The sequence below is a fragment of the Scleropages formosus genome, chromosome 24 (assembly GCF_900964775.1).
Source record: "Scleropages formosus chromosome 24, fSclFor1.1, whole genome shotgun sequence".
In the NCBI taxonomy this organism is placed as follows: domain Eukaryota; kingdom Metazoa; phylum Chordata; class Actinopteri; order Osteoglossiformes; family Osteoglossidae; genus Scleropages; species Scleropages formosus.
The window spans coordinates 11,921,536-11,944,315 of record NC_041829.1 but is presented as its reverse complement, the minus strand read 5'-3'; the positions used below and the strand labels follow the sequence as shown (position 1 = coordinate 11,944,315).

General features: G+C 40.1%; 1 protein-coding gene across 2 annotated transcripts; it reads right to left on the bottom strand.

The window, feature by feature from the left end:
- Nucleotides 1-3,304: 3,304 nt before the first annotated feature.
- lmln (leishmanolysin-like (metallopeptidase M8 family)) lies at nucleotides 3,305-21,837 on the bottom strand. 2 transcript variants are annotated; one of them, XM_018726461.2, is made up of 17 exons: nucleotides 21,508-21,837; nucleotides 21,098-21,195; nucleotides 20,971-21,001; nucleotides 20,735-20,817; nucleotides 19,876-19,993; nucleotides 15,907-16,085; nucleotides 15,001-15,106; nucleotides 14,757-14,851; nucleotides 14,529-14,646; nucleotides 14,175-14,282; nucleotides 12,770-12,846; nucleotides 10,973-11,083; nucleotides 9,058-9,190; nucleotides 7,446-7,605; nucleotides 6,693-6,823; nucleotides 5,367-5,577; nucleotides 3,305-3,803 (listed from the first exon to the last, which is right to left on the bottom strand). In XM_018726461.2, the coding sequence occupies exons 1-17, from the start codon at nucleotides 21,640-21,642 to the stop codon at nucleotides 3,703-3,705; spliced, it is 1,995 nt and encodes a 664-aa protein (XP_018581977.1). In that variant the 5' UTR covers nucleotides 21,643-21,837; the 3' UTR covers nucleotides 3,305-3,702. The 2 variants fall into 2 exon arrangements, with proteins under 2 accessions (XP_018581977.1, XP_029104423.1); XM_029248590.1 differs by lacking the exon at nucleotides 10,973-11,083.
- Between the last annotated feature and the right edge of the window lie 943 nt (nucleotides 21,838-22,780).

Below are 22,780 nucleotides of genomic sequence, written 5' to 3'. Positions count from 1 at the left end.
TGTGACAGCAAAAATCCAGACACATTTGAACTGTATCATCTGTGGAGTCCTGCTAAAACTACAGAATCATGAATGAGAAACATACTTTAATATTTTCTTTATTCTAAGGAGGGAAGAGTTATTACAATGTGCAGACAATCGTATTCAGAGAAATTGTTCAAACTTGACATTACAGCTTTAAATTACACCTGGTATTACAATGCACCTATGTAATCTGGCCTGAGTTGAGCGTTTCTACAAAAGCTATTTGGATGACAAATATTTCAGCGGCCAAAAGAAATTAGATATTAATACCAGATAAGCCCAATTATGTTTCAGAAGCATGTAAGGCACACAGTGATTCCTCAGAATCTTTTTCCTCCGGGTAACTTTTGGATCTCCCTATGAGTTCATATTCTCTTTAAAGAAAAAGAAAAAGAAAAAAAAAAAAAAGGGGGGGGGAGAGAGAAGTCCTACTAGTACAGGTACAGTATAAAAGGTCTCCATTCCCCATTCTATGTCAATGCAGCAACACAAAACAATCAATGGCATTAAACACATTCCGAGTCACACCCCTGATCAATAACAGCGATATCCATGCTACCAGAGGGAATTCAATTACTGTCCTTGCATGCAAACTCAAAAACGTGTAGAACTAGAACTAAAAGGTTTTGAATCACTGAGGTAAATGAGATGGAGAGGTTTTTCTTTTGAAAAAAGTAGTAAACTCATTATGCTATTAGCACAGCAATGGATACGTATTAAAATTACAGCAAAGCTGTATTGCTGTAAATACAGTAATAAGTCACTGTAGTAAAAATATTTTATCAATATCACACTTGAGGCTAGTCAGTTATGGAAGAGATTACGAGACTTCCACTAAGTGTAAAATAGCCCCCATGATAGTCTTCAGAAATCTCATAAATACTATAAACCCTAGTTACACATTTATGAAATCTGTATGATGCATAATTATTTTACATTAAAAAAATCCTGTTATACCATTTTGATTTCCTTATGCAAAATCACAAATATAACTCAAATGCCATAACAAAATCATGACAACACTGGGGAAAAAAAAAAAGACATCATAATGAAGTGCTGTTTGAACAACAATTTTTTCAGTGCAGACCCGCTCACATAGGCACAACTGTTCTCAGTATGGTAATTCTGCGATTCTTGCTAACCATGTATTTTCCAGTGAATGCAGAAGCTAATCATTACTGAAGCAAATTATTCTATTCAGTGTGGATCCTTATAATTCATTAAACTGAGGTTATGTCAACATGAGAATGTGAAGTACTAAAATTCTGTATACTCTGCATTGATTGAGTTGGCAAATTCTAATGTTTTCATTATACTTACGATTAACCTAAGCATGAGAAAATTGAGATTTTGTTTACATATACTAACAACCTAACAATTACTGCACATATTTCAGTTGCTTGTTTTATACACTCTTCCTTTTACTGGGATTTACTATTTATGCCTGACAGCATTTGATGGATTGTTATCTATGCAATTTTAGTTTTGTTCCAGGACATCACAGCCAATTGTAGCAGTTTTCAGAATCGACTGGGGGGGGGGGGGGGGGGGGGGGGAGAGAGAGACTCCACTTTTATAAGGTTTACAAATTATGTCTAGCTCTGAACTGACACTAAGGTTATATACTGTCGCTCTATAACTAATGTTAGCAAATACATTTTTGTCAGTATAATATTTAACACCAGATTTGGATGTTTTTGTTATTTTAACTGTTCATACAAAACAAAGCCCAATTACTAAACTTTTGACATGTTTTCAGTTCTTGTCCCACACTTGAAGACACAGTGGCACCTCAGGAAGGGTGAAAACACATTCTTTAACGTGAATACGATCAAACGTCCACTTCCTTTCACGCTGTCCTGCAGGCATCATGGATTTATGCTTGAAGGAGAGCACCAAGGACCATGTTGCCTGATTCTACCTGCCTGACCTCCCCCATTCTCGGTATGTTGGGGTCAGCAAGCAAAATGAGAGGGAGCAAATCCACCAGCCATCTTATCCCTAGCAAGCAACATGAACTGATTTACATTCCCTCAGACTCCTTGCTTTGCAGTGGGGACACACTGCATGCATTATTTAAAAAAATAAAATAAGCAAAATAGTTTTATTTTATAGCTTTTTTTTTTTTTAATAAATTGTATTTGTTCAAATACATTCACACTCCATGTCAAACAACATGGTCACAGTCACAGCACTTCTTCACATTTGTTCTTCAGGAGGCCTTTCTGAATAAAACGACAGAATCAGTTCCGACAGCTATTCCAACATCTACTTAAACCAAAAGCTTCACAGCATGCAAAATTGCCCAGCTAGGGGGAACTCTTGCAGAAGGACTGATGCACAGCACCACCACTTCACCACCCTCTGCAGCCCTCCTCAGGTATGGCTTCTTGTTTTGTCTCCATCTACACCAATCAGCCAAAACATTAAAACCACCTGCCTAATATAGCGTAGGTCCCCCCTCGTGCCACCGAAACAGGTATGACTCGTCGAGGCATGGACTCCACAAGACCTTTGAAGGTGTCCTGTGGTATCTGGCACCAAGACAATAGCAGCAGACCCTTTAAGTCCTGCAAGCTGCAAGGTGGGGCATCCATGGATCAGACTTGTTTTTCCAGCACATCCCACAGATGCTCAATCAGACTGAGATCTGGGGAATTTGGAGTCAACACCTTGAACTTAATTTTTGCAGTGTGGCAGGGCACATTATCCTGCTGAAAGAGGCCATTGCCATCAGGGAATACTGTTGGCATGAAGGGGTGTACAGGGTCTGGAACAATCTTTAGGTAGCTAGTACATGTCAAAGTAACATCCACATGAATGCCAGGACCCAGGGTTTCCCCGCAGAACATTTCCCAGAGCATCACACTGCCTCTACCAGCTTGCCTTCTTCCCATAGTGCATCCTGCTGCCATCGCTTCCCCAGGTAAACGGTGGTGGACAGGGGTCAGCACGGGCACTCTGACCGGTCTGCGGTTACGCAGCCCCATACACAGCAAGTTGCGATGCTCTGTGTGTTCCGACACCTTTCTATCACGGCCAGCATTAGCAATTTGTGCTACAGTAGCTCTTCTGTGGGATTGGACAAGACAGGTTAGCCTTCGCTCCCCATGTGCAAAGAGTCTTGGGCGCCCATGACCCTGTCTTTGGTTCACCGGTTGTCCTTCCTTGGACCACTTTTCGTAGGTACTAACCACTGCATACTGGGAACACCCCACAAGACCTGGCGTTTTGGAGCTGCTCTGACCCAGTCGTCTAGTCATCACAATTTGGCCCTTGTCAAAGTCACTCAGATCCTTACTCTTGCCCATTTTTCTTGCTTCCAACACATCAAATTCAAGAACTGGCTGTTCACTTGCCGCATAATATATCCCATCCCTTGACAGGTGCCATTGTAATGAGATAATCAATGTCATTCACCTCACCTGTCAGTGGTTTTAATGTTTTGGCTGATCAGCGTATTCTGGCACTTATTAGGTGGACACAAAAGGAGTGTGATGGCTTTTTGTTCCCTCTTACAGCAGGCTTAGGTAAAGAGCCTCACTGGAGGCAGCTGGACACACAGTAAACAGCTTCTCTTCACCTGTGGCACTGAGGTGCCATCTCCAGTCCTGGGAAGCCCGTGGCAGTGATGTGGTCCAGGCAGCTCCTGTCCGTGGCCTCACTCCCAGCTCAGGCTCAGTTCCACACACACAGGATGAATCCGGCAAACAGTGGAGCAAGGTTGGCCAGAAGTAACCAGAGTGTGACGACTAAACCAGAAGAGCTTGAACAAGGATCTGAAAACAGATGGTGACTTTGTGAACAATTTTCAAGGTGAAATTGGAAAAAGTAGTTTTTACACTCACTGCCCCTCCTCCTCTTAGGACTACATAAAAATGCATGTGTCCGTACAAAAAATATACATGTATAAATACAAATGTATTTATGTGGAAGCATACATAGAAAGTAACCTTTGTAGATACTTAACTTCATTAAACTTTAATTCAAAATTACATTTGCATTTTGACATTTGTTGTCGTTGGCTCCTGCTACTATTGTGTGTGTTTGATTCAGTGTGCAATGACATCATATGTACAGCATCCTAAAAAAACAACCCAAACAGAGAGACAAAATAATAGTAGGTTATCAAGTAGAGCAGTGATTTGTGGAACCAACGTGTCCCTTTAAGTCCCCTTCTAAAACAGCTCTCTCATTGTCTGAGATTCAACACACTGCTCCTCACAATTCATTTCAGAATTCATCTTTCTCATGACTATTTCTTCCTATTTCTGTAGCATAGGCTGAGATGTTTGCTATTCGATCAACTATTACAAGCATAAGTATAATAATATGCTCATTTATTCTACTGACTTCCACAACTTTATCCATGTTTTTGACACAAGTATACCAATGCTGGCCACTGCCTGTGAGCTACCCTACCAGAAGAATTTATATGGAAATTTATTTCTCCAAAAACTCTTGTAGGGCTAGGTTTCCGCTGCACTTCCTGAAGGTAGCAGGTGTCCGTACTTTGGACCGACCCATAATGCTTCTCACGTTCCATGTCCCTAGCCGTATCTGCGAAATGCAGATAGCTGGTTTCTTCCACTAGCTTGATTTTTCAAGTCAGTCACTGGTCCCACTGACTTCAACATGAACCTTTTTTTCAGCCTCATTTTGAGCCAGTGTAGAATATGTATAACTGACTTGAGATTTTTATGACCGGATGACTATCTTGACATCAACCCTCACCATTTACTTAGCCTTGGGACTGGCGGCTGGTTTAATAAGATGAACAGGGAAAAATAAAAATGAAATAAAAGCCGGCTTCACCTGCTGCATTCACGGTGCTTCTAGTGTCTTGTTTTTTGTATTGAACAATGTGTGGATTTATATGGTAAAATCCCACTTTGTTATGTTTCTTGTTTTAAAGCTAGTGTCTTTAGAAGGTGATCAAACACAATCAAAGGTACCCCTAGGAAAAGGATGAAAAGCTGAATGGGTCTACAGGCTTCAAACTATTTTAATTATATCTAATGAATCCAGACTTTTAAACTTATTCTACAGGAAAAAACAGCCCTGCTTCGTACTTACCTTCATAGAAATTATTTGGATTATTGGGACTTAACTCTTCTCTAGGACTGTACTTAAACTACACTCACACCATACTTCATGTCTCGCTGGCTCGTCCTAATTTTGTAAATAAAATTACTTGTTTTAGCTACGGTCTGCTGCACCTTTACTACCAATCTATATTTTCAGTGCCATTATCTGAACATAACTGTCAGTTCAATACTGATCAAACTGCTTTGTGAGTAAAGAAGTGAGGATAGATATAGATGGTTGTGTGGGAGACTGACCTATGGGAATGCTTTGGGAAGCATTGAGAGGCGGAAGCTCATGTGGAAGAGGGCAAGAGCTGCAGAATCTGGAGCAAGCAGGGCAAACCAAATCTCCACTGTAGACCCAGGTGTTGACCCGTACATTAATCTTCAAAAGCTGTCCTGTGTAGAAGCAGTGAAAGGGCATGCCTTGAACCCATACAGTCAGTCCCAGAGCAGAGCACGTGGTCTGGGGAGAGAAGACATTCAATCAAGAAAATATTAGACCCTTATTTTGTCATATCTTTTTATATGGCCTACTGTAATCAGTAAAAGCAGTCTAAAACAAAAATAACATTAAAATATATACAATAAGGCTAACAGATTGGGTCAGAAACAATACTAGGCTGATAACTATAAAATTCAGGTGGTGTGTCTTAACTACAAAAAATTTTTTTTTACACAAATTTATTTAAATTAAAATATTACATTTCAGAGCAAAATATGCAGTACTATGCATGGTGCTATAGGTATTTTTTTCACAATTTTAACTTTTGAATTTGATCATTTTCAATTTGAACTTCTCAAAAAAAGGTCCCGGTGTCCGTTCAGCTCAGGGACACTAAAGAAGTGAATGAGACCCTGCTGTCCACGTGCATGGTCTCACTAGTGTACAAGAACACGAGCCATAGACCGTACCACGCACAAGGATGGGTACGGCCAGATGCATGCAGTTGCTGCATCCATCAAGAGTTGGACGGGCAGCTTGGTATGCTGGAGAAGATTGGGTGTTAAAATAAGTTTCAGTCCTCTGATGCAATGATTGAGCTGCACTGCGATCGCTGAGAGCTCATGCTCATCTCCAGGGTTTTCAGCTGTCAGTGTGACCATGTGCAGCACCTGCTTATCACACGTGTTACATGTTGATACAGTGTCTCATGTTGAGTTGTTACAATAAAAATTGCTCAATAAAAGTTAATTTTTTATGGTTGTCCAATCAAGGTGAATTTTAGCTACTTTGTGAACCAAAATGTACAATGTTAAATTTAATGTTGGTTTACTTACAACACATCTGCATTGTTCCGGGAGAACAATGTTTCAGGCTCGAAAAAAGTACATACACACGTTTGATAAGACATTTTAATACACATTATTACTGCAAACTGTGATCCTGGCTTGGAGACCATGACTGAACCTTTTTCGCCTTCTAGAAAGAGCAGGGAAATTGATAATTAGTAATTACATGGGCAAGACTGGAACCACAAGAGTTCAGTCTATCAACCTGACAAAGAAATGGCAATATGTGATGGAAAAATGCACTGATGACACACACAGTGCCTCACACAGACATTCAGACCAAAATACCTTATAGCAGCCACTACCCCAGTCTGGGTAGCTCATGCGCCGTGTGCATTGCTCCATGACAAACGCTGACTTCTGGTACAGACATAATGAGTTAGGACCGTACTCCTCAGCACCATAGTTCCTCCAGGAATCTGTAATGGATCGAAACATGACATGAGCCAAAAATCCTTGCCAAAGATCTATTGAGATAGGGTAGGGGAAGGGTTATGTAATGACCAGTGTGAAGAAGGGCTGAGTGGCTATGGAACGAGGTATGAACTTGTCAATGAGGTTTGCAGCTGAAACTGGACCGTCTGGCCTCACATATTTAAACATACACATTAATTTAGCATATGCTTTCTCCAAAGCAACATACAACTCCAAGCAAACAATAGGGCATTTAATATCATAGAGCTTTAGACACATTATCTAATTATTATTGATTACCGATATTTGTTTAATAAGCTTTTTGCTGGTGCACATTACACATGTAGCTTCCCGTGAAATTGTTAGAAAATGCAAAAGTGACTAACAGATGGGATGCAAATTTACGTAGCTGTCAGGAGATGAGAACAAAAGTGGGTCTGAAAGACATGGGTTATGAGACCCTTCTTGAATGCTGGAAGCGGTCAGCTGCTCTGCAGGGAAGCTGCATTTAAAACCAAAAAGCCAAAGACTTTTGATATTGCACTCTGTGTGTGTGGGACCACCAACTGGCCAGAGGTGGATAAAAGAAGTCTTTCAATGGAGTATAGGGAGTGATAAGGTGCTCACCAGGCTGATTCTCAAGGACCCTGCAGTCAGAACCACGCTGGTATTCTCCACTGAGGTGCCAGCTGAACTCCTGGCTGAAAGGGCAGTAATCCGCAATCTCGACTGCACCTCCATAGAAGGGCAGGTCCTCTGTGGGTATGCCAGGGATGTAGTCAAAGTACTGTTTGAAGAAACACAGTTTAAGGTCAATTAATTATCATACACTGCCTATTTTAACTTTATGTGCCATCTTTGTAGTATGAGCAATCTTAAGTTGTTCCTTACTACAGGATATAAATGTTTATAGGTACATAATCTTTTTTTTTTTTTTTTTTATTTGTAAGTTGACTAAGTGGGTTCCTGACTGAAAAACTTGAGTAACAAGCTTTTTCATTTTTACGGAGATTAAGAAGTCTTCAGTATTTATCATAAAGAACGCTTGCATACCAATTCAATTTGTGCACCAAAGCTTCACCTGATGCAACGACAGAGAGCTATCACGAGTAGAAATGGCTGTCATATATATTTTGAGAGGGGAGAGATGTAAACGGAAGGATAACAAGCTGTAGATGATCCTACACCTTCCACATCTACCAGCCTGTTAATTCTTTATACATCTTCATGTATATATTATAATAAAGGATTTGCAATCTATAACAAAGTTGACTAACAACAACTATGTCAGAACAGCAACCCTGTCGTAAGTTGAGGGCCACCAATACCTTTACATTTATTCATTTTGCGTGCATTTTTCTAAAGTGTCTTATAGCTCTGTAAACAGAAGTACATTTCAACAGCAGAAAAAAAAGTTATGGATGCAGACATGTGATTCTGAATGTTTAATCATTAAGTCCAATGTCACCATTTTCACTGGCGCAAACTACTTTTGTAGCCAGTACTTCTAGTTGGTTAAACTAAATCCCGTTCTCATTACAAAGTCCATCAATTACTGAGCTTGTGTAGTCTAAGAAGTTTGGTTAAATATTGAATAACTAGGATAACTTAGATTAAACATTAATAATTCAGGAGAATGGGTCTTGATGGTCCAAGAAGTTGAATCTGATGACTGCCACATGGTTTAAGCACTTATTTGGGTATGGCAGACAAGCATAAAGCAAAAACAAAATTTGTGCTTTCTAAACAATATCAGCTGAAGCTTACACTGATTTCCTTTCATGTTGATTATTGAGAAAATACTGTAACAAGCCAACAAAATGAACTAATACATATCCAAACTAATTTAGCTACTGTAATAAATCCTCAGTTGAAACCTGCAAAAAGGGTCTTGCTAGGATCAAAGTTTAAACATGCAATCCAGAAAGTTCCAGATTAACACAACAGCAACAATCACAGAATGGGCAGCAATGCAACTCCATAAAGAAAAAGTGAAAAATAAGAAACAAGAAAATTTTTAATAAACGTTTACTTATCAGGCAGCCCAATGGTGTGGTAGGTAGAGCTGCCACTCCGAATACTGTGGCCCTGATTTGGACTAGCAACTAAAGACAGTGAGCAAGTTTTTAAACAATTCAGTTACAGGATACTTCATGCCAGTTGACAATTCTCTACTCTACTGTTAGAATTGTAAGTGTCCTTCAGAATATGGTATCACTCTCAGACCCCTGGCATGTACCTGATACTCCTGGGGGAGACGGCGGCTATACTTCTGCAGATTACAAACTGCCACTGCTCGCTGGTCGTGTCTGCAAGTGAGCTTGAGGGGTGTGCTCCTCACCATGTCACAGTATGGGCTCAGAGGTAACTTTCTGCAGAAGCAAGGAAATGACAGGGCTGAAGGATCAACAAACACCAAAAGAAACAAAGCCCTTTGTTTTAAAGCAAAACTTGTCACTCCGCTCTGATGAAGGATCACATGCTACATGATGCTTCAAATAAGCCTGATAGTTTGAAATCCATTTATTTGCCTTCACATATTCCTCACCATATATCATCTAGATTTAATAAACAGCAACACTATTTTGAGCATCTCAATCCCATCTTTTACTTTGCTTCACAGTGTCATACAGTATTCACCAATTTTATTAACAGTTACTGTAAAGTATTTTCTTATTTTCTGAAGTAATTTTAAATACTTTAAAATATGTAATATTATAAACAAATCAGGGCTTTTCTGGTATTCACTAGTTTTTACTGTTACTGAAATTTAACGATGTTGATTTAATGAACCTTGTCAAAAAACCCTAAATGCAAAGGCCGTAGAGTAAACATGCGTTTTTCATTTAGTAATGCCCATTTGGGTTACAAGAATTTTACTTCAAAAGGAATTTAATTTAGCACACCAACTTATTGACATACTTTTTCGCATTAACAAGGACCTCATTTGGATTTTGCTGAGTGGCATGAGACCAGCACTGCCACTGTAGCCTCCTTTGTGATATACTGTACGAAGTTTAATTCATACTGCAATATTCTTAACCTCCATTAGCCCTTTTCTAGCTGACTTTTACCTGTTAAAATCTCATTAATCATGGCCCCAATTTGGATTATCCAGGACATACATAATACATCAAGATTGACTGTTGTACATATGTTTAATTTGTGGGCGTTTAACTGTACAGTACATGATACTGTAGCCACCAAACAGCTAAATGAGAGCAGGTAGACAAACAGTAGTACGGAATAAAAAGTTAAGGTAAACTGTCTTGATATGTTATAATTAATGCTAACTATTGCAGTACTTCAATTTATTTTTATAGAGCCCTCTTCCCACACAGAGCACTGAACAAAGGGATAGGACAAAGGAACACATAAGACAGTTGACTATATACTAGAGTTATACATTATCCATGCAGTTATTAAAGCTATCAGTATCCCTACTACAACAGGATTTTGTACCAAGTGAAGCCTGGACACAGTCTGGTACGGACAGCCTGATGGCAAAGCATTGCAATGGTTCAGCCTACTTGAAACAAAAGCATGAACCAGTTTCTCAGTATCTTGTGTACATAGGAATCGCCTTAATTTAGCTATATTTCTCAACTGAAAGAAGCACAACCTAGTCGGAGTAGCCCCATGAGACAAAGGACAGTTCAACTTTGTGTTATGTGCATAACACATTGTGTCAAGTGGGAATACATATATCCTCCTATTTTCACAATAGGCTAGAAATGTCACTATTTTTCAGTCATTTGTCCTCAATTTGCATGTACAATTTTCTTCTGCCATTTAAGAATTTTGGAAAACTAAATACAATGTATTCACATTCAACTGAAAACTTGTGTTAAGCATCCTGATCTGATTTCAAAATACAACTTGGCGCATTTTTGACACACTGAATACAACGCCTTGTCAAGAATAAATCTACATTATATACGAGATCCATGTTCTTCAGTGTGTTTTGGATGATGATTAGTCAATTATTCCCAGTGATTTTCAGTGCACGTTGTTCAGGGTAAAAATAAATAAATAAATAATCATCTCAGCATCTCAATGGAAAGGGACGATAACATGGCATGCATTGTACTCCGTTATTGTCTCCCTGAGGTTAGACTGACCAAAAGGTAGCTTCCCAGTGTGTAAAAACTTACTTCTGTCGCTGCTGATCAATCCAGAACTTGCAGCTTTTCATTACGAAGTCACATCCCATGCCCCGCCCCCAGTCCAGCCTTTCTGCCATGCTGTAATTGGCATGGTACCATCTGTGTGTAAAAAGTCACTAGGGTTTTAATAGACTGTATTACCAAATCTTATGACACCGTGTTCAATGAACTAAGACGTGCTTGCTTGCCATGAGTCACTCCCTGGAGGTAATCCAAGACTTCAGATTTAGGCCCTTAGGTCAGCATGGATAAGCTGTGGTTATTATGTGAACAAATGCAGGTCAAACGATACTTTACATTTACAATTCTTGACACATTTCTGACATGGCAGAAACCTGCACCAGGTAGCACAGTTTAGAAGCAGTCATTTATATTAAATACAAGCATCCCTTAATTTACTATCTATCTGAAAATACTATATAACAGTTCTTGGCTTTAGATACCAGTTTTCAATTTACAGAACAATAAATCAGCATCAAAATTTATCCAAAACTTGTCCACGGAAACATTTAAAAGTTCTCCATTGCATGAGTGAATAGTTAAGTGCAGCAATGTACTGTTGTCTACTAGATACAAAAAAAAAAAAAAAAAAACCCATTTCTTTCCCAAATTTACTGCCTACAAACATACCCATTACTTACCTCATTAAATGTTTAATAATCATGAAGTGAATCATATGTCTGCATCCAGATCTCTCGGTCCATCAGTGCGTTAGGAAATGGGAGTGTAAGATGCTCAAACACAGAAGTGTAGTGAATTCCATCAGTGTGTTTGTCTGCTATATTTTGAGTTTCAGCTTATTCATTTAGCTGATGCTTTAATCCAAAAGGGCTTACAAAGCTAAGACACCTCCAGTTATTTACTTATTTATACAGCTGGATAAATTTACTGGAGCAATTTAGGGGAAGTATCTTGTTCAAGGTTACTACAACAGTAGGTGAGGCTGAAACGGGAGACGTTCAAATCCAAAGGTGGCAGCTCTTACCAGTACGCAAGCACTGCCCTTTAATTGTAACAGTTGTAAGACACTTTGTATTGTTTTCTAAGATGTGCTTCAATTTGGAGAAAAGCATCTGCTAAATGAATGTAAAAACGATTAATTTCTGAAACGTACTGCATAAGCACGTACCCATTAACAACCTCATTTAGTGCTTGATAATCAAGAAGTACGTTATATCATGCTGTAATCATGGATTGACAGTTATTGCAGCTTCAGTGAAATAAAGCTCTGTGTCACCGTCCTCAGTCCACAGACAGCAAGTGGAGGTTATTGTTTTATAGAGATGTAATGCAGTATTTTCAGTGATATTTGGGGAAGCTGATCTGGGGTTTTCAGGTAGGTTGGGAATGCATTATTTGTTCCCCTTTCAATATAATGGGAATTAGGCACTTGGTATCTGGAAAATTGACATCTAATATTTTCTGGAACAGATTAGTTTCGGACATTGAAGGACACCAATACTATGACCTGCAATGGCTAATCTTCCATAGCTTAACAGTATCATATGGTATCTTCAGGTCACCGAAAACTTAAAAAGCAAAAAAAATAAACATCATTCAAGCACTTAAAGTCCTATAAACTAAAAAGTTTTGGTCAATTCAATGCTACAATCAAATTGCAATAAATATTCAGTTCAGAAAATTACCTTCCCTTAATGTTACCTACAGCACCAGGTATCTAAATATGTATTTTAAATGCTGAGCTGTGTAAAATGGTACCCCTTTAAAGCATTAAAATATTACAGCTTTTGATATCCTGTTAACATTAGCTAAAAACATCCTTACCCAGTGTCTTCCATTATAGCAAGAGTAATTCTGGAAAACATCCGGTTTTGTGTGTGGGATCCAGTCATTGCCTCATTCTAAAAAAAAAAAAAAAAAAAAAAAAAAAAGACAAATGCAGAAATTGGGGAATGGATTGGATTCTAAAGCAACAAATCAAATCCCTTACTTAGCTACTTGCTGTAGTCAGAAATAATGTGTATGAGTATCAAAAATACAAGAGGTCCCCTACTTGTGAACCAACAGAGTTGGATCATTACTAAAACTTTGCAAGTTAAAGATTACACAGAGTGGGCCGGGGGTCCATCATCAATTCTGCACACAGAAAAGGTTGGTATTGAACTAAGCAGCTGTACTTTGATAAATGCGTTGTCTTTATCTGTCGGTAAAAATGTTCTTTTGTTTACTCGGAGTTGTACATCGCTTTGGAGGAAAGCATCTAATAAATGTAATGTAAACTGCAGCAACTTGGACTCCTCCGCAGGATGAAAGTGCAAAAAAGGACCATGGTAGGGCTAGGCCACGGTGTGATCATCTGTGACTGCAGGACTCAACTCTTACCCCACACAAAATGTATTGATACCCAATACAAGTGTAATAATAAGAAATGAAAGCATAATAAACAACATGTTTAAAAGCATATGGTTAATTTCAGTTTGCTGTCAAAATATCATAATAACAGAAATATGTGTTTATTTGGTGGGCAGGTCCTGTAAAAGCATTATATAGCCATAAGAAAATAAAAACACTGTGTGCTCGTCTGTGAAACTGCCTGCTCCCCCTCCCGCTTTCCTCCACAGCATGAGAGTCTATTGATCTGAGCACATTTTGCTAACTCTTGCTGTAAATCGGAACTGCAGAAATTTTTTTTTGCTCAGAAACAAATTTCTCGAAATAAACCAGGGAAGAAAATGCAATTAAGAATCAAACAAACAAACCTGGAAATGTTCGTATCACTGAAAATTATAAGTCGGATGTTCATAACACAGGGTACAAGTTTACTAAATACTTCTCAAAAAAAAAAAGTCTGTTACTTCAAAGTTCAGAAGTCGGGGACCCGCTGTACAGTTTCCATGAATTTTAATGACATCCAAGCAAATGCCAAATTATTATTACGACATTGTGACTTCTGTCATTTATGACCTGGTTATGACCCTATGTGTACAGCCCTCCTGTGATAAGAAACATGACAATGTACATGGATGCATGCATGCACATACACAAATTCTAAAGAGAGATAACCCTAACATTAGTTCCAATATTAAGTGAATTTAACAAAGAATGTCCAAGCATACTGCTCTGCCAGTGTAAGCTTCAATTCATCATACAAGCTCAATAAAAGAATAAATGCATAATTTGTTCACAGCAAGGACTGGGTCTGATGATGGAATTGGTGTCTTCCACCCACCTCTAGCAATCTCTTTTCCCAGTGGTTAAGTTCAGTACCCAGGCCCCCCTGGTTCTCCAGTTCCATGCCCTCTAAGATTGGACAGTCAAAGTGCTTCCTGGCCTCTTCCTGTGGACAAAAGTAACACTAAAATAACAGAAAAAGTAACCATTGTCTAAAATGTGATGCTGGAACAGACTTTAAAAATGATTACTTGGTTCACTTTTTTGTTGCTTTAAATGTACTAATTTGAAACATTTTAATTGTTAAAATTTCAACTGGAAGCGCTATTCGAATGAATAAAAATTACATGCAAATAAAAAGTGTTATTTCTGAAAGCCATAAGGGCTGTGAAACGTTTTCTAGCAATATTACCACTACTCGAGGAGTTACTAAAAGGTGGACTTCGTGCGAAACCATGGTGTTTCCACTGATGTTCCACAATCTTTTGGCTTTCCGTACGACTTTGTCACTCCACTGGTACAGGCCCAAACTGAAAGAGAACCAAAACTGTTCCTTCAACATCAAGGAAGTAATGACACTGACTGCTGGTGTCATGAACTGGTTCATAAAACAATCCAGTGATGGTTTGGTTTATTGTACCTCTCATTGAATGGCGGCAGTCCACCTGCATATCGTTGCGTTAACGGCTTTCCATTGTCATCGTGATAAAATGCAAACAGCCCAGCAGAGAAGCCCTGTGCAATACACACACTGTTCATCTATTTCACGTATCTACTGCCAACAGATGCTTGATATCTATCACAATGTTTATGAGATTAAAACTAATGTTCAACTTTCGAATAACTGCAGTTCAACAGTCAAAACAGAAAATCAGAGGATCTACCAGAGCATGAATTATTTCATGCTTGACAGTGGAGAGCATGCCAACAAACTCTTGAGGCTGGGTCGAGATCATACTGGGGCAGAGGTTTGCATATCCAGCAATGGGTCTAGATTGAGGTGGGAAAAAAAGGCACATTTTATCCAGGGCAAAGTTTCAGAATCAAAAAGTGGGTAAATTTATATAGCATCTTTCATATATACTAGACAAACTCCAGACAAATTTAGAGCACAGGAAAATGCAGAAATTCAACCTTTTAAAACATAACTGCCATTTAACTGCAAAAATTTTCATGTATAAAAATTCAGCTACTGTAATAAAAGTCCAGTTAAAGAACTCAATTACTTTTAGGGTCTTAAGTTGTTGTTGGAGTGAAAAGGCAATTATATAAGGGGCTTTATTTCCCTCTTTCTGTGACTCTTCAATAACAAGAATTAAATCAAAACAAAGCCAAAGTGAAAAAGAAAAATATTTCCCATGACATTATTCGCATGTTATTTCATATGATTTTAGTATTGAAAGATGTTACACTTCAACCATTAAAACCTGCTAGGAGCTCATGGTAAAATACATGCTGATTTCATGAACACATAATGGTTTATAAACAACAATGCATCTATTTCCATCCTTAAAATGCTACTATTCACATGTGGCTAACTTCAGGGGCTATGACACAAACTGCAATACATAAGTAGTTTAACATCAATCGAAAGAGTACAGTTAGACACACTCGTTTCCGAAAATGACAAAAACGGAACTGTTTGACCTCGAACATTTTTGCTGCCCTGTAACACAGTGCTACCAAACGTACACATGTGTATGCCTCTGACTTTCAGTAAAGGAAATTTAAGCTGACCGTGATTTATACACAATTACTTTCACTTAAAAAAAAAAAAAAAAAAAAAATACCTGTCAAGCTCAGACTCCAGCTGGCAGTAGGCAGCATAAGCCACAACATTCTCTTGGCCGCAGCGCTCAGTGGTCACTCCGCTCACGTACAGGAGAAAGTCAGCACCGTCAACACCCTCACCATCAGGAGGTCCCACCGGATCGCACGGCTTCCCCGTCTCACTGCACGCGGTGCATTGCTGTGGAGGACATGCAGCGTCACCACCCCCCATCTGGGTCTCAGGTGCAACACAAGGATCTGCTTCACTTTGGACCAGAGCATCTTGCCAATGCAGAAAATACTGAGAAGTCTCGGACAGAAAGCAAGATTATAAAACTAGTAAAATGTTTACATCAGTGTTTAAATGAAATGAGCACCCTGACACAGTATTTTTCATGTACCAGTACTGGCTAATCCAATGAGGCTGATCAGTCATATCTTGGTGCAGGGTAGGCCTGGGACAGTAATAAACATTTTAGAATGAAAAATAATTAAAATCTTCTGTTGGTTGACAATGTTAACACAGGAAAGTTAAGTCCCACAAATCTAATTTACTTTCCATAATCTGAATACCTGAAAATGAATGACAGTTTAGACAAAGAAATAAATTATCAAAGTAGTGCACAGATGTCCCAAATATTGAGATTTTCAAAATTAACAACACTTAAGTGTATTGCTGTATTTTTTCTATTATATCTTTCATATGAAAGATTCCATACAATGAAACCTCCCTGTTGCAGCCTGTTAAAATATAAACCCCCCGTTCCCCCTTCACCTACAATGGATTCACAAATTCAATACAACTGCATTCTTGCATATTACACAGTCAGTTTGTGTCTGTGCGCTCTGTGCAATCCAGAAAAAGCAGCAGCAGACAAAACAAGTACAGTGTTGTGCAAAGTAGGCACGTGGGGGGAAAAAAAAAGCTGCAAAGTGAAAATGCTTCCAAAAGTAATGCTCTAAATTAATAAACTTCCTCAAAAGTTTAGTAACCATCCATCGTCAACAACCACTTGACCCAAGCAGGGTTGTGGCGGGTTTGGCTGGGTCCCAAACTCTGGCAGGTCTGGGGTTCGAATCCTGTTTGGGGTGCCTTGCAGTGGACTGGCGTCCTATCCTGGGTGTGTCCCCTCCGCCCTGTGTTGCCGGGTTATGGTCTCAGACAGTGTGTGGTGTGTGTGTGCCCGCGAGTCCTCATTTTCTTTAACGACATACAAAACCCTACCTGTAATACCGTAACTTTTTGCAAAAGGAAAGCTTGGAAATCTAAAATATGCTCTTTCCCATTGACACTAATGCAGAAGACAAACAACCGGCTAAAACAAATATTTTTGCAGAACATCCTAAGTGCGTAAAACTTTTGCACAGTACTGTACGCACCTGCAATTCCCGATAACACAACCCCCCTCCCTGTGTCCCGGTTCAGTGCAGTCATACAGCACCGCAGCAGCAAACATGGAATAAACACTCATGGGAACATTTAAGAAAATTTATAGAATACAATAAATTCATACAAGTACATAAGAAAATTCTTCTTGGCATAAGGCAACATAAGGAATAATGTCCTATCACAATAACAGTCTCAACCAATCAACTACTGATATAAATATAATATCACAATTGAATCAGCAGAGTAATTATTCATTTATTTAGCTGATACTTTTCTCCAAAGCAACAGTGTTATCTTATTTACAATGACTTATCCATATATACAATCAAGGTAATTTTTACTACCATCAATTCAGATTAAGTACCCTTGTGCTGTACCAGGACTGGGTGCACACTGCAGTGCAAACACTGTTCCCTCATGATACCCCCATGGACACTACTAAAAAAAAATAATGCCTTCCACATCCTCCCCAATCATTACATCTAAACTTCATTGAAAATCCATGGGAAGTTCTGGAGCAGAGTGTTCCGTATCCCACGCACACAGCTCAGGATTTGTAGGAAAGTAAAATGTGTATTTTTTTAATTTACGGATTTATATGAAGCATCAGCTGTCACCATCCACTAAACTGGAACGGCAAATACAAAACTTCCACATTCTTTAATGTGCTACTTAATATTCATGTTTTGCACTGTTTAAAAATGGCACAAATATCAGCTAAAGAACTGCGTGCCTAGACTCAAACTCTCTTTGGCATTAACCTTATAACGGAACAGGGTAATCACAGATTACCTTAAATTGTCATTTGCAATAATCTGCATTATCCTTGTAATCCAATTAAGCGAAACAAGTTTCATAGCAGTTCAGCCCTTGTCTGAACAGTTAACCGCAGGCTTCCCTTCCATAACAAATATTTAAATTATGAGAATATGCACTTATTTGAAAATGTTATGTGTACCCTAAAATCTCCATGAGCTAGACACACACACACACACACACACACACACACACACACACACACACACACACAGAAACCGCTTGTCCCATGCGGGATCGCGGTGAGCCGGAGCCTAACCCAGCAACACAGGGCGAAAGGCTGGAGGGGGAGGGGACACACCCAGGACGGGATGCCAGTCCGTCGCAAGGTACCCCAAGCGGGACTTGAACCCCAGAGGTGAACATTTTGAATTGAATTTTTGGCTTTTAAAATTATTTTCAGTTAAGGTTTCTTTGAGAAATTACAAGCAGATTTTGGGGAACAAATTGTGTTTGTTATGCAAAGAAAGCTTGTATTTAGAAAAAAAGACCACAAATGCAATGCACATCATTTATAAAAACTGAGCAACTGTTACAACTCACACGAAAGGCTGTCTAGTTTAATACCAGAATCAATGCTTGTCGGACTATTAGCTGTTGCTTTCTCATGCAGCCCACAGAATCTCTGCCCAGTTAAGACGACAAAATTCTTCAAAAAAGAGGGGAGCGAGCAGTGTTACACTGCACATTTTTTGTGGCAAGTACTGACATTTTTACTGAAAACAAACTGAAAATGTATTAGTTTTACCATACTTTCAGAAACAGTGTTGCAACCCACTTTATGAGGGATCATATTGTGATATGACTGTTCCCAGTTGGAAACAGCTTTATTGCCTTTACTAGAAAGATTTTTTAAAGGGGGCTCAGATGGCAAAATGTTTGCACAATCAGACAGGGCCTGCTTATTTACACCTACTTTTGCTTACTGTGTACCGTTACACCAGAGTACAACTGTGCTGTATACAAATAGCTATGGGAATAAACTGAACTGAATTAACTAACTAAATTATTCATTAATCATACTTTTGTATTTTACACACGCAGAAGTTGGGATTTTATTACTGATAAATACAGGTCAAGTTTATTGTCGAAGTGACAAACAGCTGCTGCCTCTTCATCTGGCGCAAATATTGTCAAGTAAATACAATTTAAATGATGAAACCCAGAACTGAAAACAAAAGTTATAGCTACATTGTATTTGCATATACTAGTTTGTGAATATATTCATGAATGACATTATGCAGAGTTGTCTGAACCGCTTGTCCCATACAGGGTCGAGGAAAGGCTAAAGGGGGAGGGAACACACCCAGGACGGGACTTCAGTCCGTCGCAAGGCACCCCAAGGGGGACTCGAACCCCAGACCCACCAGAGAGCAGGACCCAGTCCAACCCACTACGCCACCGCACCCCCCTATTATGCAGGGTTAATGTAAATAATTATTTAGGCATACTTTGCTAACTGTACACCATTCTCCCAGTAGTGGTGTACGACTAAACAGCAAAGTTACTGTTTAATCTCGTCTTTTAAGTGGCCTTGGTGCAGCTGTGGTTTTAAATCACAACATTTAAATCTCGTTTACCCAGATGCATTCATCAAGGACATTTTGACAGATCGCAAGAACCAATGGAAAACAATGATATTTACTACATCGGTATTTCCAGATCTTCATGAAACAGCAAACCACCAAAGAGAAAGGAAGAAATCGCCGGAACACGATCGTTAAAGATACGAAGCACGGGATTTTAAATCTGAATGGTGCTACTCCTTAAAGGCGAAACTGACCTGCAAATGATGCTCAGGGACAATGACGGGTCCACATCGTGTGACTTCCGCACACGACCCCTGACAGTAGCGGTGAGGGTCATCTTTCTTTCGGAAGTACTGATTGGTCGAACATTGCCTGCACAGAGCCACCAAAACGAACATGACATTTACATTTATTCATTTAGCAGACGCTTTTGTCTAAAGCGATGTACATCTCAGCAAAAGTACAATTTATGCATTACATTAAGAGAAAGAGACATAACTGCAGACATGAAAGTCTCAAGCAAACCTAGTTTGTGACCCACCACTTGCTGCACCGAGGTTCATCGTTCAAGTAGGTGCATAAAACACAGGAGAGATAAATCCTGATCCCCTCCTACCAATTTTTTTTTTTTTTAAATAACATTTTAAGATACACAAGCAAATAAAAACAATGCCGGAGTAGTGGCTGAATAAATGCTTTATCCGGTGATGCTCATGAAGTTACGGTGCATGAACATTTACACCGTACACGAGCTGGAGAGATGTTGGGCGAAATGTGTCCGGAAAAGGTGAGTTTTCAGACCCTTCTTGAATGTAGAGAGAGTTTCAGCAATTCCCAGTGAGAGGGGGAGGTCGCTCCACCACGACGGAGCCAGAACCGAGAACATCCGTGCTTTAGTTTTCATGCACGGGACCACGAAGCGAGCAGAGTCAACCAGCTTTTTTTTTTTCTTCACCATCCACTTGGCTAACCGCTTACCGCTCAAATATGTCTAAATATACACAGTACTGTATACATGATGGGGCCGGGCCAAGAATTTTTTTACCAAAAAAACACTTTGCTGCAGTTGAGTGGAAAAAAATAACAATGACTTAGAAAGAGAAGCAAAATCACCTGCTGAGCAGCAACGGTCCAGTTTGCCTACGGACTTGAAACGCCTTCTGCAGATAATCGATGGCTTGAGGAAAGAGTTTGTCCTGGCAAAGTAAGTCCATTGATTATATGAGTATTTAGTGTTCAGAGCAGCATCTCGTGGCACAAGCGGCAAATCAAGAAGAAGAAGAGAAAATGGTCGAAATTCAGGGCACACGAGCAACAAACCGGCTCCTACGTGAGATGACATCTCGTACCTTGACCAGTGCTCTTTTGTCCGGATCCAGCCTAAGTACAAAAACAGGTACCCACATTTGTTACTGTCTTTACACTGTAACAAAAACCCAAGAAGAAGTGAGGAGAGACGAGCTGCGCAACGCTTACTTCTCCACACTGGCGTCGTAAATGATCTTTATTCTTAACTGGTGTTCGGCGTTTCTCTTGGTTATTCTGGGAGTCTTCAAGTACACCTTATACACAACCTGTCCAACAAAGAAATATGATGATGAGGGACACACTTTTACACACTTTATGCCCCGTGCCGACCGTCAAGTTTCAAGTAGAAGAACACAGCAACTCAACAGTACCGAGCACAATGAATTATAAAATTATACAAAATTATATGTACTGCCAACGAATTGTGTGACGTCCCGTTTTTTTTTTTTCTCCTTTCTTGCCGGTATTTGATGTCAAAAGGGATGCAGAAGCGCTCGAATTATTAAAAAACACACAGTCAGTACGCGTTTTACTGGGTTTTGCAGCACAGCTGAGCAGCGCCGCGACGGAACACTCACCTCGGACGGCGCCGGAGCCCTGTGTTTACATGTGTGCCCGTGCACGGAGAGCACGAGCAGCGCGAGCGCGCAGATCCGGCTGAGCGCCCCGAAGCGCTTCCAGCAGCAGCCGCGCGCCCTTCTTCTCGCCGTCATTATCACACGCGGGGCCGGACGCGCCGAGGAGCGCGCGCCACGCCGGCGACGCAGCTTAACGCACACACTCGCCGCGCACCGCACGGAAAGACGACATCGCTACCGCGCCACCGAGCGCCGGGAGACGAGCAACGGACGCCGTCTTTAGAAGATGGACTCTCCGCTCGGACCGGCCGGCCAACCTCCTCCTCGCTTCACGCGGCCACTGGGCGGTGGGAGGAGCGAGCTCCTGACGTCACAATGACGTATCCATGGCTTTAGTTCGTCGACGGAAAGCACGTCGACGTCTGGTCTAACGGGGTTAATTCGTTCACGTCCATTCAGTTTTTTTCTTTTTTTTTTTTTATTTACAGAGCCTGAACCAAGGAGATAATATAAAGAAAGGGTTCCCCATACATTAGTCTACCACGAAAAGTATTTATAGATACAAGTAACCCAACTGGCCAAGGAGAAAAAAAACTCCCACGGAAACTAAGCCAGGCCCTGGTGGAGGAAAAAATAAACCCGGGGGTCCAAGTCAAGTGTCGGTGGCTGGGTATTGTAGATGTAAAAACGGTGTAAAATATTCATTCTAAATGTGAAAAATGTGTCCGGGCCCGTTTCAGCCAGATCCTGTTTAACCTTAAGCAGTGATAGTTGTAGTAGTAGTAGATGATATGAAGAAGCTGATTAAGGTCAGTTATGATCAGGATTCTTAGATATTTATTATCATTAAACCCTGAATTTGCCTGTTGAAAAGCACAGCATCCATTACATTTATTTCTTTAGCTGAAACTTACATGTAAAGCAACTTCCAGTGAGCACAGTGTTGTGTTTAGCTCAAACCATTTCACCCAAGATGACTTACAATTGGGGGGGTGCAGTGGTGCAGTGGGTTGGACCGGGTCCTGCTCTCCGGTGGGTCTGGGGTTTGAATCCCGCTTGGGGTGCCTTGCGATGGACTGGCGTCCTGTCCTGGGTGTGTCCCCTCCCCTTCCAGCCTTACGCCCTGAATTGCCAGGTTAGGCTCCGGCTCCCCGCAACCCCGTACAGGACAAGCGGTTCAGAAAGTGTGTATGTGTGACTTACACTGCTAGATACACTACCTACAGTAAGTCACTCATCTATACACCAGTGGAACACACACACTATGGGCAAT

Excerpts from the sequence above, each read along its gene's own strand:
- lmln (XM_018726461.2), bottom strand. The coding sequence starts at position 21,642 with ATGACGGCGAGAAGAAGGGCGCGCGGCTGCTGCTGGAAGCGCTTCGGG. Across the intron at positions 14,852-15,000 it reads ATGAAATAATTCATGCTCTG|GGCTTCTCTGCTGGGCTGTT; the intron begins GTAGATCCTCTG and ends TGTATTGCACAG. Across the intron at positions 14,283-14,528 it reads TAGTAACTCCTCGAGTAGTG|GAAGAGGCCAGGAAGCACTT; the intron begins GTAATATTGCTA and ends TTTTGTCCACAG.